The sequence below is a fragment of the Mastigoproctus giganteus genome, chromosome 7 (assembly GCF_048544385.1).
Source record: "Mastigoproctus giganteus isolate SK-2022 chromosome 7, ASM4854438v1, whole genome shotgun sequence".
Taxonomy (NCBI): Eukaryota; Metazoa; Arthropoda; class Arachnida; order Uropygi; family Thelyphonidae; genus Mastigoproctus; species Mastigoproctus giganteus.
The window spans coordinates 208,764,364-208,779,564 of NC_143581.1; the positions used below are offsets into that span (position 1 = coordinate 208,764,364).

Consider the following 15,201-nt stretch of genomic DNA (forward strand, 5'->3'; position numbering starts at 1 on the left):
GGAATCTTAACCATGGACACCGCTGTGTGAAGTCTCCATCCAGGAAGCTGCACACAGTGCATCTGACAGAAGCATAAAATACGTGCAATGGGGTCCGAGATACACGGATAATAGGGAATATATGCGGTAGCCCTAGGCATAAAAACATCCCTATGTCCACTATTTATATACTTTTGACAACCATCAATAATGGGGTTTGGCTGACCACACATCTTGAGGTCAGCCAAACCCCAGGGGCTCACATCTGGTGACTATGGGCTTGGCACACCCAGGGTCCTGAGCTGGATATCATCATTCTTCTCTTTCTTGGTGATTCCCTTCTACTTTTGACTCTCTCTCTCTCTCTTTCTCTCTCAGGGTAACTCGGGGAATTTTTTTTTTTTTTTTTGGCTGGTGCAGCATAAGCCTCAGGCTTCCGTGCACCATGTAGCTAATAATAACAATAACCCGTCTAATCTTGTCATCCCTCTCCTCAGAGGAGGAGAAACCTTTACGAAAGCAAAAGCCCTTCTCTTTAGACTTGATGGTAGTTACATCCTTAAGTAATTCCTATATCAGTACTTTATGATCACTGTCACGCAGTGATTCCTTTATCTGCAAATTCTTAATGCATGAATAATCACTGCTGATAATCAGATCAAGAGTATTACTCCCTCTGGTTGCCTCTCGAACATGCTGCTATAGAAAACAGTCATCCAATAAATCCAATATCTGGAAAGTTAAAATCCCCCATTATAAGACATTCTGATTTACTGGCCCACTCTATTTCTCTTCACAATTGCTCATCAGATTCATTAGGCCTATAACACACACCTACTCTTATTTTTCCTTTCCCAGTGCTTATGTCACACCAAACAGACTCAATATTGCATTTTCACCAACATCAATTGGATGCACTTTCTTATATTTTATGTGTTTCTTAATTAACAGCATAACCCCACCTCCCTTCCTGTCCTCTCTATCCTTTCTGTACACATTGTACTACCCAAATTCCAATTGTGCACTGCTTATATCTGTGTGACCCCATGTCTCTGATATCCCAACAATCTGCCTTTGATGTCTTGACGAGCACTTCAAGCTCATCAAATTTATTAACTATACTCCTAGCATTGGTGTACATGCAAGTATACATGCACCTGTTTCTACTCTTAGTTATCCTAACACAGCCCATGTATTTATTTGTTCCACTATGACTCCCAACAGTCCTGGAAATCTCCATTGCCTTGCTTTCCATTCTGCTGCACATTCTAATAGAAGCAGTGCAAGAATCACTTTTGCTTCTGCCTGCGGCCACTGTTAAACTTTTAGTCTGTGTATCCCCTCCCCCCCAAGCTAGCAGTTTTCTAATCCACCTAAAACTGCCTCGATAGTATCAGCAAATATTCTTGCACCCTTTCTATTTAAGTGTACCCCATTCCTGTAGAAGCAGTCTCTTCTGTCAACAAGCACAGACCAGGCTGAAAAAATTCTACTACTTGAGCCTTGCACAATCTCTCCAGTGGCGAATTGACCAACATATACTCCCTCCTATCGTGTCTGGGCAAAATTGCAGACACTTTCACATTCAGCCCTAACTCGTGACTTTTTTCAACATTGACCTGTACTTGTTGAGTAAATTTGCAGAACTCTTAATGAAATTAGTTCCAATGTGTACAACAATATCACCTTTTGTGCCCTTAAAAGATGATATCTGCTCTACAACTTTTGCCACTGGCAGATATACCTGGTCCTGTTCCACCTATTCTTCTTGCATAGTATATTCCCCGTCTCCCTAACAATAGAGTCACCAACAACTAGTTCCTGTGGGGCCAACGCATTCTGCCTTGGAGGTTGCCTCTGTATTGCCTTATGCGCAGGAGAGTGCTCTGCTGTTGAGCTGGGTAGCTGAGAGCTTGATGGGCCCTTCATATTAATTTCTTCGAGGGCATTTACCCTACACCTCAAGCTCTCATAGACACCCATCAGAACACTGAGTTGGTGCCTAATTTCTTGACACTTTAGGCATCTAGCACACACACACACAAAGGCACCCTCCTTGGCTAGATCATGTCGTGCTTTAGAAAGTTCAACAAACATTTTGCACATTTTTTGAGACTGTGATGCATTGGAGAATCGCCCCCTTCGTTTCTCCCCCAAGTCACAACATTCTCGCTAGTCTGTGATCTTTGCTTCGCAGCTCTAGTCTGCGTCATGATTTCCATTTAAATACAGCTTAATTAACAATGAAATTTAATAAGATTAATAAATATTTTTGATTAATTGATAATACTATACTAAGCTGATACTAATGATGGAGATCAAAGGTGTATACTATGGAATACCAAAATTCATGCTGATGTAATTCCAATAGATATTTAAATTTATAAATTTACTGTTTTTGCATATACAGAGTCCAGTCACAATATTGTGACCACCCCGCAATGCAGACATCATCACACTAGCAAATCATACAGCGCACGTGTAAAGTTCACAAACCACAAGCATATAAGGCTTGATGTTTGGCATCCGTGAACACAGTAACAGCCTCTCTCATGGGCAAAGCACGTGACCTATCAGACCTGGAAAAAAGCATGATCATCGGCTATCGGACTAGGGGTGCCAGCATTTCTGAAACAGCAGACTTTGTGAAATGCTCGTGCTGCAGTGGTGAAAGTGTATCAAGACTGGATGAGCGGGACAGTTTTGAAGACCCGATGTGCCAATTGTGGAGCCCCATGCACCAATGATCCCAGAGGTGAACATTGGCTAAAACGGTTGGTCAGGACCGATTGGCACACTACTGTTGCTCAACTGGCCATTCAACTGAACCGTGTGGCCATCAGAAAGGTCTCCAAAACGACAGTGCAGTGAACCCTGTTGCGCATTGGGCTCCGGAACAGACGCTTGGTGACAGCACCCATGCTGATGGCCATTCATCGCAAACAACGCCGTCAGTTTGCATAGCAATACCGACACTGGATCCCAGCTGAGTGGTAACGGGTGGCCTTCTCCAATGAGTCACGGTGTCTGCTCCACCGAGTGGATGGACGGTGGCATATTAGCCGTGAAACCTCTGAGAACAGACACCCGGACACGATTGTTGACAGATGGTAGGCTGGTGGGGGCGGTGTTATGGTCTGGGGAATGTTTCCATGGCATGGCTTGGGTCCGCTGATACCTCTTGAGGGCACCCTGAATACAAATGGTTACTTATCAATCATCGCTGATCAGGTACACCCGTACATGTTGACCATGTTACCTGGGAGCGATGGTATCTATCAGCGAGATAGTTCTCCATGCCATGTCACCAGAATTATCCGTGAGTGGTTTGAGGAGCATGCCGAAGACTTCAATCTACTCCCTTGGCCACCTAATTCCTTGGATCATAACCCAATTCAAAATCTATGGGACCACCGCAATCAACACATCAGATGGATGGATCCTCCACCAAGGAACCTACAGAAACTAGGGTGCACTGCAGTCTGCATGGTCATAGATACCCATAGCAACCTTCTGCAGACTAATTGAGTCCCTCCCATGGCGGCTGGCTGCAGTGCACGCTGCGAAAGGTGCATATTCTGGATACTAGGTAGGTGGTCATAATAATGTGACTGGACCCTGTAGTAACCAAGTGTATCAGAGAGTTAATTAATGATGTATATTGCAATTCATTGGGGAGTGGTGTGACAAAATCTGGCATGCTCTCTACTAGACAAGAAATTCCTCAAATGGAAAGTACTGATGATAATAATGGGAAAATCGTTCTTATTTTTTTAAAATAACATCTACAAATTTTTGTGCAGTAATATTCTTTCTCTTTCATATATGTATGTTTTGTAATTATAAAAAAGAAATGCAAAATAAGAAAAAAAACTTTCTTAATGTTTTAGCAAAAGTCCTAATCGGAAATCAGATACAGAAGACAAAATAGATAAAGCTCAACTCTTGGATATTGCCCGGAAAAATGTCCTTGCAATGATAGCACGTGGAACATTGCCAAAAGTTGGTGTTGAACCAATAAAGCAAGAGGAACTGTTAGCTCTTAAAGCAGGTGGCAAGTCTGTTGAGGAACTTACAGGTAATTTTGTGATTTTACAAAGTAATGATAGTATGATTTTAAATTCCCTTTTATTATTAAAAATTTTGTATTGTAACTCCTCCCCCACACATACTTAGGAATAAAATTAAGTTGTATTTATAGGTATGCAAAAGTATGGATTAAGCAAGGAGAAAAAAGTTTTTATTAAATACAAAGCTATATATCTGATATTTGAATATTAGCAAAGAACCCTCAGGAGTGCCAGGATTGCAAGGTTAACTTTTTCAGTTGTGAACTTTATGTAAATTAATTCACAGATTTTTCCAAACAGTGGACTTCAAAATCATCCCCAAGGTCCAAAACGGTTTGTTTACAGAAGTCCAGGATCAATATTATGCTGGTCATGTGTTTTGACAAACAAGATATGATTAACAAGGAACTTTTATCTGAAAGTGCGAGGTCAATGCCACTTACTGTGTGCAGGTACCTCAAAGACCATTGAAGTGCATCTCCCAGGTGAGGCTGCAATTTTAAGAGAAAGGCAGCTGGTTCTTGTTGCATGAAAATATTCCCCCACCCATTCTGCATTTCTTGTGAAGACATTTCGATGAAACATGGCATTGTGCAGATCAGCCATCCATCTATCCTACTCTCCCGATCTAGCACCAGTGGACTTCTTCCTCTTTCCCAAAGTGAAAACTGCCTTCAAAGGAAAAAGATTTCAGGATGTTCACGACAAAGAAAGAAAAGTAACTGCTGAACTGAACACCATCTCTTTGGATGCCTTCACTGACTCTTTTCGGAAACTTTTGGAATGGTGTAATATGTGCATTCAATCAGGTGGTAATTAATCTGAATAAAAATAGAACTTTTGAGCTCCTTCATTTTGTGTTCTTTTTATTGCACAGTCTAAGAACTTTATTGCCACACCTCATATAACTCGTCATGGTTATACGAGGTACCTCATGGTGTCTGTATTAATAAAAGTGTTATTTACTGCAGTGCAGATGTGATTTTGGTATAATATGTTAGCTTAATTATTTAGCATATTATTTACTTAATATGTTAGCATATTAAATAAATAATATGCAACATATTTTTATTTCCATTTAGCTGTATAGGGCAAGGAAAACCCCAAAGCTTTTCACAAAAAAGACGACTTTTTTTTTTTTAAAAGAACATGAAGGTGCATTCAGTATCATCAGTTTTTTAAATGTCCCAGATGAAATTAAGGGAACTTGCAAAAATGCAAAGTTAAAATAAGTACTTTATGGGCAAATTATTACCTTAGGTGCAGATCATTCATGGTTCATGAGAAATGAAGTCTGGATGTAGACTGCCAATTTATGACCCTTAATAAAATACAGTGCGAGTGGATGTGTTATAGCCTCTATGGATTTTCACGGTTTTGACTAACGCATTTCATTTTTACAGAAGTATTTTGGACTTGTCTTCATAATGCTTTGGAGATTACCATGCTTGCTATACAGTAATGTGTATTTAATTTTTTTTTTTTTTTTTTTTTTTTTTACCCTTTGTTCTTTCTCTTCAGCAAGTATGTAAAATTTTGCTTAATAAACAACAATGTTTATTTTAATGTGTATACATTGAGCTGTATGACTTGTAATGGCAGCAAAATGTCATGGTTTCTTGACCATGCTTTTGTTATTACATCCAAGAAATTGATTGAATATCTTCACAATATAACTGTCTTTCTCATATTGGTTAAATTAACGTGTTAATCATTTCAGTGTTGCTCTATAAGTACTAAAAGTGAATGTGTATATCTTTATCTGATTTCATTATCTTATTTTTGTTTTCATTACCTTATTGCTGTTTGTTATTATATAATGAACTAATAAGATATATATATATCTTATTGGCATATTTATTTTTTCTCCTAACCCCTACTTTCTGTAGAACTTTAGTTGTCTAACAAGGTTCTGTAAAACATAGTACTTTTCAGCAATGTATCCCCTGCAGATAGTGAGGGATTCCTGTATTTTTATTAAGATGGAGTATTATAATTATTATTAGTAGAAAGCAAGCATATAAAGCTGACACTTTATATGCTAGCTAGAAAGCAAGCATATAAAGTGTCAGCCAAAAAAAAAAAAAAAAAAACTCACACACCACTTGTCCACCCCCCCCCCCCAATTAATTTGTTTAGCTCTTTTTTGAATTTATTCAAACTAACCACTTCCACAACAGCAGTTAGAAGTTTATTTCAGCAATCAGCCACTTGCTGTCTGAAGTCAAACCACTGCACATCTGTCCTGCAACCATCCTTCTTCAATTTGAATTTATGCCCCCCTAGTGTGTGTGTAGTCTTAGCAAGAGGAAAAATGCCATCGGCATTGAGCTTGCTCAACTTATTTAAAGTCTTAAACACCTCAATCAGATCACCTCGCAGATGCCTAATCTCCAGAAGCTGTAATTTTCAGAATTGAAACCTTTCTTGACCATACTTTTGTTCCTTTCACCAATCTCATTGCTGTTCTCTGCACCTGTTCCAGCAGATGTATATCCTTCCTGAAATGAGGCTTCCACACCATCTGCAAGATGTGGCCTAGCCATCACTTTGTACAATGGAAAAATCACCTTCTTATCCCTACTAGTAAAGTTCCTGTATATCATTGACAAAACCCCACGAGCTGGCAGCCTGACTACAGTGTTCTGAGAACTTCATATCTGACTGCACAATTACCCCAAGTTTTTTTCATTTTCCACTACTCTGAGTGTAGTACCACACATTTGGTACCATTCTTCTGGGATTACTGCTAAACATATGCAGTACTTTGCATTTGTCAATGTCAGACTTCAACTGCCACTTCACAGCCCATCTGCTTAATTTTTCTAGATCTTGTTTGAGTAGCATACCATCATTACTGTCATTTACCACCCTGCCAATCTTTGTGTCATCTGCAAACTTAGACATTAAGCCTAATATACTGTCATCAATATCAATAATAAATACAGAAAACCACAATGGACCCAGCACCAATCCCTTAGTGACTCCACTAATAACATTACTTTACAAAGAGCAGGGTCCATTAATAACCACTCCATCTTCTTCCACTCACCCTCACTTTATCTATAGCAGTAGTAGTAGTAGTGGCATGTGATGCAATAAAAGCAAGTGTATGAGCTTATGCAACATCAGCCAAAAAAAAAAAAAAAAAATCACACCATTCCCTTCAAATGCCTGTCCAGTTCCTCCTTAAATTTATTCAACCTATCAACTTCCACAACGACAGATGGAAGTTTGTTCCAGCAATTAACCACCCGCTGGCTAAAGGCAAATTTACGCACATCTATTCTACATCTGTCTTTTCTTAATTTGAATTTATGCGCCCTTAGGTTCGTAATCTGAACAAGTGGAAGGATTCCATCAGTGCAATGCAGTAACTTGCCCTTAATGCCACACTGCTTAATTTGTACAGCAATATTAAAAACTATCCTGAAATCCAAGCATATGGTATCAGAATTATATTTTGCATCCATATTCTTTGTTACTGTATCATAGTGTCCACTGAGATTGGTCAGACAAGATTACCCTTTAACAAATCTGTGTTGTGACAGCAGTATAATTGCATTACTTTAACCAGCATCTCCATTATTTTCTCTGGAACAGAGGTTAAAATAACAGGTCTGTAATTACTTGTCACCTTTTGAACCTCCTTTGTGAACTGGGGTTACATTTTCACATCTCCAGTCCACAGAGACCTCCCTTGAATCCAAAGATGCTCCACAATTATGGCTAAGGGTTTGCTTACCTCCTTTGCTGCCTCTCTTAGTATAATTGAATAGATCTCATCCATGCTAGGCACCTTTTTTATGTTAAGCTTCAACAATTTCTCTTCTAGTTTCCTCTCAGTTGTCAGAAAGTCATTTAGCTCCCTGTTAGATTTTGATGAAGTGGCATTCCCCTCTAAAGAATTCCTTGAGTGTGAATGTAGATGCAAAATACCTATTCAGTTTGTCAGCAACACAAGCAGGTCATCAACATCAAGTGGACCAATGTGTTGTTTGAAGATAATAAAGCACTCAGATCAGTGTTGGTGTAATTATGTTTATTTTCAAATTGGAAATATATATATATATATTAAAGGCATGCCGCAATATTTTTGGTGCTCTGTTCAAGAATTACTTGCAGGGGTCCTGAGCTTCTGTTCAAAACTGTACGGGGTATTTTTATAATAGTGATTTTTTAATTTTTCAAATTTTCCAGTTTTTAGAATTTTACAGCTCTTGGAGTGATGATAATGTGGGTAACTAGACATTAAGACAGTGGTAGGCTCATTGATAGAAATGCAGAAAAGACGCAGATAATATTATTATTTAGACCAGTTGAACCTTCGACAGAACTGGTTGAACATGCTTATAGCCGGCACTGACTGGAATCAAATGTTTCATGATATTTTCTTACCACTTCTTTATTGATAACTGTCTTTGCAATATCACTGTCACAGAATGTCTTCGGTCAAAAAACTTGTGGTGTCACAAGAACAACACATTTTACCTATGCACCATGCTGCTCAAGGAATACCTTGGACCAATGTGATTCAATCCCTTCCTTCTGCTGCTAATATTGTATAAGTAAAGAAGTCTTTGCCTGAGATTTCTCGTAATCTGTGTTGGCTTGCCTAACCTCCGTAGTACTTGATTTCAGACTAGTTTATTTCTACCATAGGCTTCTGTATCACTTGATAATTTATATGCATCCTATGCATTTTTCTTCTCTGCCGCGTCTCATCAGTTCATTTGACATCCATTTAGGTCTAAGCTTAGAATGATATTTCTTATTTGGTATGAAAAGCCTAGTAGCCTCTATTATTAATTCCTTGACTGCTTCCCAATTAGAATTTTTTGATGGTTCCAATGTGTATAGCATTTAAACTGTCTGAGATCACTGTAGTCACCTTTACGAAAGGAAATCTGCTTCCCTTTACTCTTGACAGTAGTTATGCCTTTAAGTAAATCCCACATCAGCACACTGTGATCACTGACACCCCACTGACTGATTGTCTTTTACCTGAAGATTCTTAATGCATGAAGAATCACTGCTGATAATACAATCAAGAGAGGCAACAAAAGTATTGTTTGCTCTTTTACCTCTCAAACTTGCTCGTGTAGAAAACAGCTATAGAATAAATCCACAAAAATCTTGCTATTGTGTGAATGACGAACCCACAAGTATAAGTCAGTATTTGGAAAGTTAAATTTTCCCATTATAAGACATTCAGCATTCTGATTTCCTGCAGCACTCTGTATAGTTGTTATTCTCATCATAGTCATTAGGCCTATAACACACTCCTACTTTCATTTTTGTATTCCCAGTGCTCGAGTATAAAAACAATACCAGGAAGCAACGCCCCAGGTGCCAAGTGATTGTGACTAAGCGAATTCTCTGTGCTGTAAGTGCGATTTTTTAAAAGTGATGTATAGTTATTTTACGTTCCTCTCATTAAGTAATATATTTATTTAATAACAGCTCTTGTAACATAAGTACTTGTACAGGGCAAGAAAGGAAAGATGCCTTTCTTTTTCGGATAGTTCTGTTACTAACCCCTACTACTTTACGTTGGTCACACCAGGCCCTGCTCCTGCCTCCCTGTGGTGGGGCCAGTAACCTAGGTGGTAAAATCAAACCTCCAGGGCCAAAAGGAGCCATCATGGATATAAGTAATTATCCATCTTTAGAGCCCTCGAGCTCAAGATCAGAAATTCCTGACAACGACCCTGACCCCAATCGTCAGAAGCGGCTACAGATGGAAAATCAGAATAAAGATGTGCCAGCATTTCTTATAATGCATTCATTATCCACGCAACCTGTTGGCAAACTATAGCCTTTTCTAATTCAAAAATGTTTAGAATCAATTTGTGGATCTCCTAAAATGGTTAAACGTCTCCAGGAAATTGAAACTTCTAAGGCAACTCATTCAGAGAAGCTGTTAAAATTAACATCATTTAACAGTATTCCAGTATCAGTTATGCTCCATAACACTCGGAACACCTCTAGAGGCATTATCAGTGAATGTGACTTACTATCTGTCTCTGAAGAAGAGATAATACAAGAACTCAGGGAACAAAAAAGTGACTCATGCACTGAGAATAATGACCAAAAAAGATGGCAACCTACTACCAGCCAGGTCCATCATTTTTGCATTTAGTACTCCGACTCTTCCATCTTCTGTTAAAGCCAGTTATTTCAACTGCAAGATTCGGCCATGTATCGCAAATTGCATTTGTTGCTTTAAGTGCCAGAAGTATAGCCATTCTCAGGCGGCATGCCAAGGCGATGCTGTGTGTCCTATTTGTGGCTCTAAGGAGCATTCCCAAGGAGACTGTACAGCTTCCACTCCTACTTGCCCAAACTGTAAAGGAAGCCATCCTGCATTTTCTAAAGCATGTGATATTTGAAAAACAGAGAAAAAAATCCAGAAATATAAAGTGGAGCACAAAGTCACATAGCCGGAAGCAAGGAAGCAAATACTGTTAACCATGCTTAGCCGATCATACACATCGGTCACTAAAAACAGCCGGTCAGCTTCAGCTCAAACAGATGTTTCCATCAAACCAAACATTTCCTTTGCTACCTGGGCCAAAACTGTGCTAATGTGCAATAAGAAATCTACAGTCAGTGAAACCAGCAACACACCAATCAGTGTCCCAACTGATGCTATCTCAACTGTGCCCGAAACAACAAAATCTGTTAGTGATGAAAACCAAAAGAAAGTGAAACCACACTATAGCAACATGGAAATGGAAGTTCAGTGAGAAGGTGAAGGCACAGTACTAGAATTACATGCCAATGATACCATGGGCACAGGACGACCAACCTTTCCCAGATATGAAAAACCAAAACAAAGCAGGCAGAAACCACAGAAAAAACAGTCAGATAAATTTTCCTCAAATGAATCCAACCAATGAACAAATTCCTGCAATGGAACTGTAGAGGATTATGCAGTAACTTTGATGACCCTAGTGAATTACTTATTCAAACAAATGCAGTAGGTGTATGCTTACAGGAAACATTTCTATCACCAAAAGTCTCTTCTTAGATTCAAAAATTATACCATTTTTAGGCGAGATAGATATTCTGACGGTCCTGCTCGTGATGGGGTAGCTGTTCTTGTAAAATCTACTATTCCGTTAAGACTTCTCCAACTACAAACCTCCTTAGAAGTTGTAGCAGTTCGGATGGCAATGGGAATATCATTAATCCTTGCATCCATTTATATCTCACTGAATTATCCTTCCTCCCAGCTTGAACTTGACAATCTAATCACACAGCTGCAGCCTCCTGTCTGTTTATTTGGTGATTTCAACGGCCACCATCCATTGTGGGGGTTTTCCACCATGGATAGGAGAGGTCAATTAATCGAAACATTCCTGGATAACCATAACCTGACTGCTAAATTCTGGCTCTCCAACTCATGTCCAACTACCTACAGGTACTACCTTAGCCATAGACTTATCCATCTGTTCAGCATATCTTTATGCAAGCATAGAATGGTTAGTGCTGAATGATCCATTCCACAGTGACCATTTTCCTATTATCAGTTCAATTCAAACACAGGTCGTGTCATGTCCTAAAGGGCGTACTGCTTGGAACTTTCATAAAGCAGAATGGGAAACTACTCAACTTGTGTCCTACTCGACACTCAATATGTTCAACAACAACAACATATTGATGATGTAACTAGCCACATTACCAGCCTAATCCTATCTGCAGCAGAAATTTCCATCCCAAAATCGGACCAGTGCAAGTGCGTACACAAAAATCAGTGGTGGAATGCGGATTGTTCCAAAGCGAAAGTAAAGGAAAACCATGCTTGGAACCAGTTCCACAAATGAACAACTACCGCCAATCTAATTTTTTTCAAAAAACTCAGAGCAAAAGCAAGGCAAATTAGGAAAAAAGCAAAAAGTGACTCCTGGATTAACTTTGCATCAACTATTAACAAAAATACTAACACTCAAATTATATGGAAAAAAATACAAGCTCTCAATGGGAAATTTCTACCACAGCAATCTCCGATAATACAATGGAATGGGCAGGACCTATCCTCTTCTACTGACATTGCAAATGCTTTAGCAGAATCCTTTTATAACATTTCCACCTCTTCCTCTTATGTGAACCTCCTTTCAATGCATTAAAACTGATGAAGAACGTCATAAATTTAATTTTTCAACTAGACTCTCACTTCCGTATAACCAACCCTTTACTATAGCTGAACTCAAGAAATCCTTGAGTAAATCTCTAAATAGTGCAGCAGGACCAGACGGCATTCACTACAGTATGCTGAAGCATCTATGTGAAGCTGATCTCTACATATTATTACTCTTTTATAACTGGATCTTCTCAGAAAATGCATATCCTCGCTCATGGCGTCATTCCTATGTTTGTGCTATTCCAAAACCAGGTAAAGATCCTTCTCTAGTTGAGAATTACAGACCAATATCATTAACAAGTTGTTTGAGCAAAATCTTTGAAAGGATGGTGCATAAGAGGCTCACCTGGGTTCTAAATCCCAAAATATTCTTTCTGATCATCCATATGGCTTCTGTGAAAACAGATCTACCCTAGATTTACTACTCAAAATTGAATCTAACATATGTAACGCTTTTGTCATGATGCAACATCTAGTGATGGTGAACTTAGATATTCAGAAAGCATTTGATACCAAACACTTGGCATTATGGTATTATTAAAGATCTACATCAGTTGGGGCTGAGAGGCTACCTTCCTGAAATCATCCAGAACTTTTTAAGGTTACGCACCTTTCAAGTCCGATATCAAAACATGCTATCAGCATCTCACATTCAAGAAGAGGATGTCCCACACGGTTCCATCCTGAGTGCTACCCTATTTGCGATTCGGGTCAACAACATATTGGGAGAACTTCCAAAAACCATCCAAATATACATGTATGCAGATGACCTCACCATATCCTGCCGATCACAATATATGAATACTGTTGAAAGACAGTTACAAATTGCTCTTGCCAGAATAGAATCATGGACCTTATGTAATGGATACCGTCTTGCTGAGCAGAAATTCGCCACTACTCACTTTTGCAAATTACGGTCACTGCAACCCGATCCTGAGCTAAAGATCAATAACATTTTATTCCTCTTGTTCACACTGTCCGTGTTCTTGGCCTCGTACTGGATATAGGAAACTGAACTTTCAAGCACATGTGGTGTACTTTGGACTATCTGTTTGAAAAAGTTGAATATTCTCCGGTGTGTGTCATCCATGTCATGGGATGGACATACCCTGATCCATCTTTATCGGGTTCTCATTAGATCCCGCTTAGACTATGGCTCTCCAGTGTATGACTCTGCAAGAAAAACTACTTTAGAGCGATTGAATACGATCCAGCACAGTGCTCAGAGTTGCTCTAGGGGCTTTCAGAACCTCTCCAGTTCAGAGCCTTTATATTGAAGCTCATGAACCTCCTTTACATATTCGGAGGAAAACATTGCTTTTGATGTATGCCGCAAAAATTCGCAGTCTTCCCTCACACCCTAGTTGGAGATGTCTGTACAATACCGAATGGGAGTCGTTTTACCACAGTAAGCCAAATGAAACTGAACTGCTCCACTTAGACTTAAAGAACTGACTCAACTATGGAATATAGAAATCAGCAATATATTTCAGGACCTGACACCTCCTTATCCGCCTTGGACAAATATTTCTGCAAATCACGACGAATGTTTTCAAAAGTGGGGGAAGAACACCTTGTCCCCCTCCAATATCGCACAATTGCATGAAACTCACTCTTCTAACTCAGATGCCTTTAAAATCTATACAGATGGATCAAAAACTGAGACCCAAGTAGGTGCTGTGGCAGTCTTCCCTTCATTCACCATTTCTGTTTCATTACCATTAGAATGCAGTATCGTTACTGCTAAGCTTTACGCTATAAACTTAGCTCTTCATCAGATTACTGAATTTTTAATTATCCCTGCTTTAATATACACTGACTCACTCAGTGCTGTCATCGCTATAACTAGTAGTAACAACTCCTCTCACCCTATAATAAAACAAATACATTCCAAGTTACTTTCTTGTAATGAGTCAAACCAAACTGTGACATTCTGGGATAGCCAGCAATGAAAGTGCAGATCTTGTAGCCAAACAAACAGAAACTACTATTTCTCAAACCTTTCAAGTTCCATACTTAAATTACAAACACATCATCCGTAAAGCACGTTATAATAGCTGGTCACTAATCTGGAATGGTTATAGGAAACAAACTCTACCAAATAAAACCAGAACCAAAGCTGTGGCTCTCCAGCTTCCAAAAAAACAGGTATGATGAAATAATTTTAGGAAGTCTAAGAATTGGGCATACTCACCTCACTCACCTGTATCTATTAATGAATGACAACGCTCCCCAATGCTCATCATGTCATATACAACTGACTGTTTGTCATTTATTGGTAGACTGCCCCCAGTTTCTAAATATCCGTTCAGACACCTTTAAATCATTTTCTAAATCACAGTCATCATTATCATTAATGCAGATTTTCAGAGATGATCCTAATAAAACAGAACTTTTTACCTTCCTGAATTGTATAGGTATATATCATAAATTTAGTATTTCGTACTAACCATTTGAAAGACACAATATGGCCCTGGCAGCCCCTGTGTCGTAAAACTCCATAACAAAAACAACAACATCCAGGAAGCAAAGCTTATGTGGCACTTGACATTAAGAAAAATGATAAAATAAATAAATAATGAAATTAAAATGATATAAAATAAAATGGAAAATTGTTCTATAGGTTTATATTTATATCTAATTGTATAATTTATATTAATTAAACATTTGTTAAACAGTTAAACAAATTCCAGTAGCTCCACATCCTTCCTAAAATGGGGCATCCATCCTGATATTCATCTAATCCCTTATTAAATTTATGGAAACTCTCTATCCTTACAAGGCTGTGTGGTAACATCAGCATTAGCATTTTGATGCTGTATAAACCTACTACCTTGCATCAGCAAAAAAAAAAAAAAAAAAAACACACACCTCCCATTTCATCTATTCATTTTTTTTAATGGTTTGTTTAGTTCTTCCTTGGATTTTTTTTAAACTATCAACATCCACAACAGATGGAAGTTTGGTCCAGCAATCATCTATTCTGCAACTGTCCTTCCTCAATTT

At 38.7% G+C, this 15,201-nt stretch overlaps 1 protein-coding gene across 1 annotated transcript in view; it reads left to right on the forward strand.

Moving 5' to 3' along the window:
* LOC150083633 (uncharacterized) overlaps positions 1–15,201 on the forward strand; it is a 177,740-nt gene that overhangs the window by 52,199 nt on the left and 110,340 nt on the right. The window contains exon 4 of the mRNA XM_090378548.1: positions 3,870–4,057. Coding sequence (XP_090234674.1) covers positions 3,870–4,057 — 188 coding nt within the window. The remainder of the gene's footprint in view (positions 1–3,869; positions 4,058–15,201) is intronic.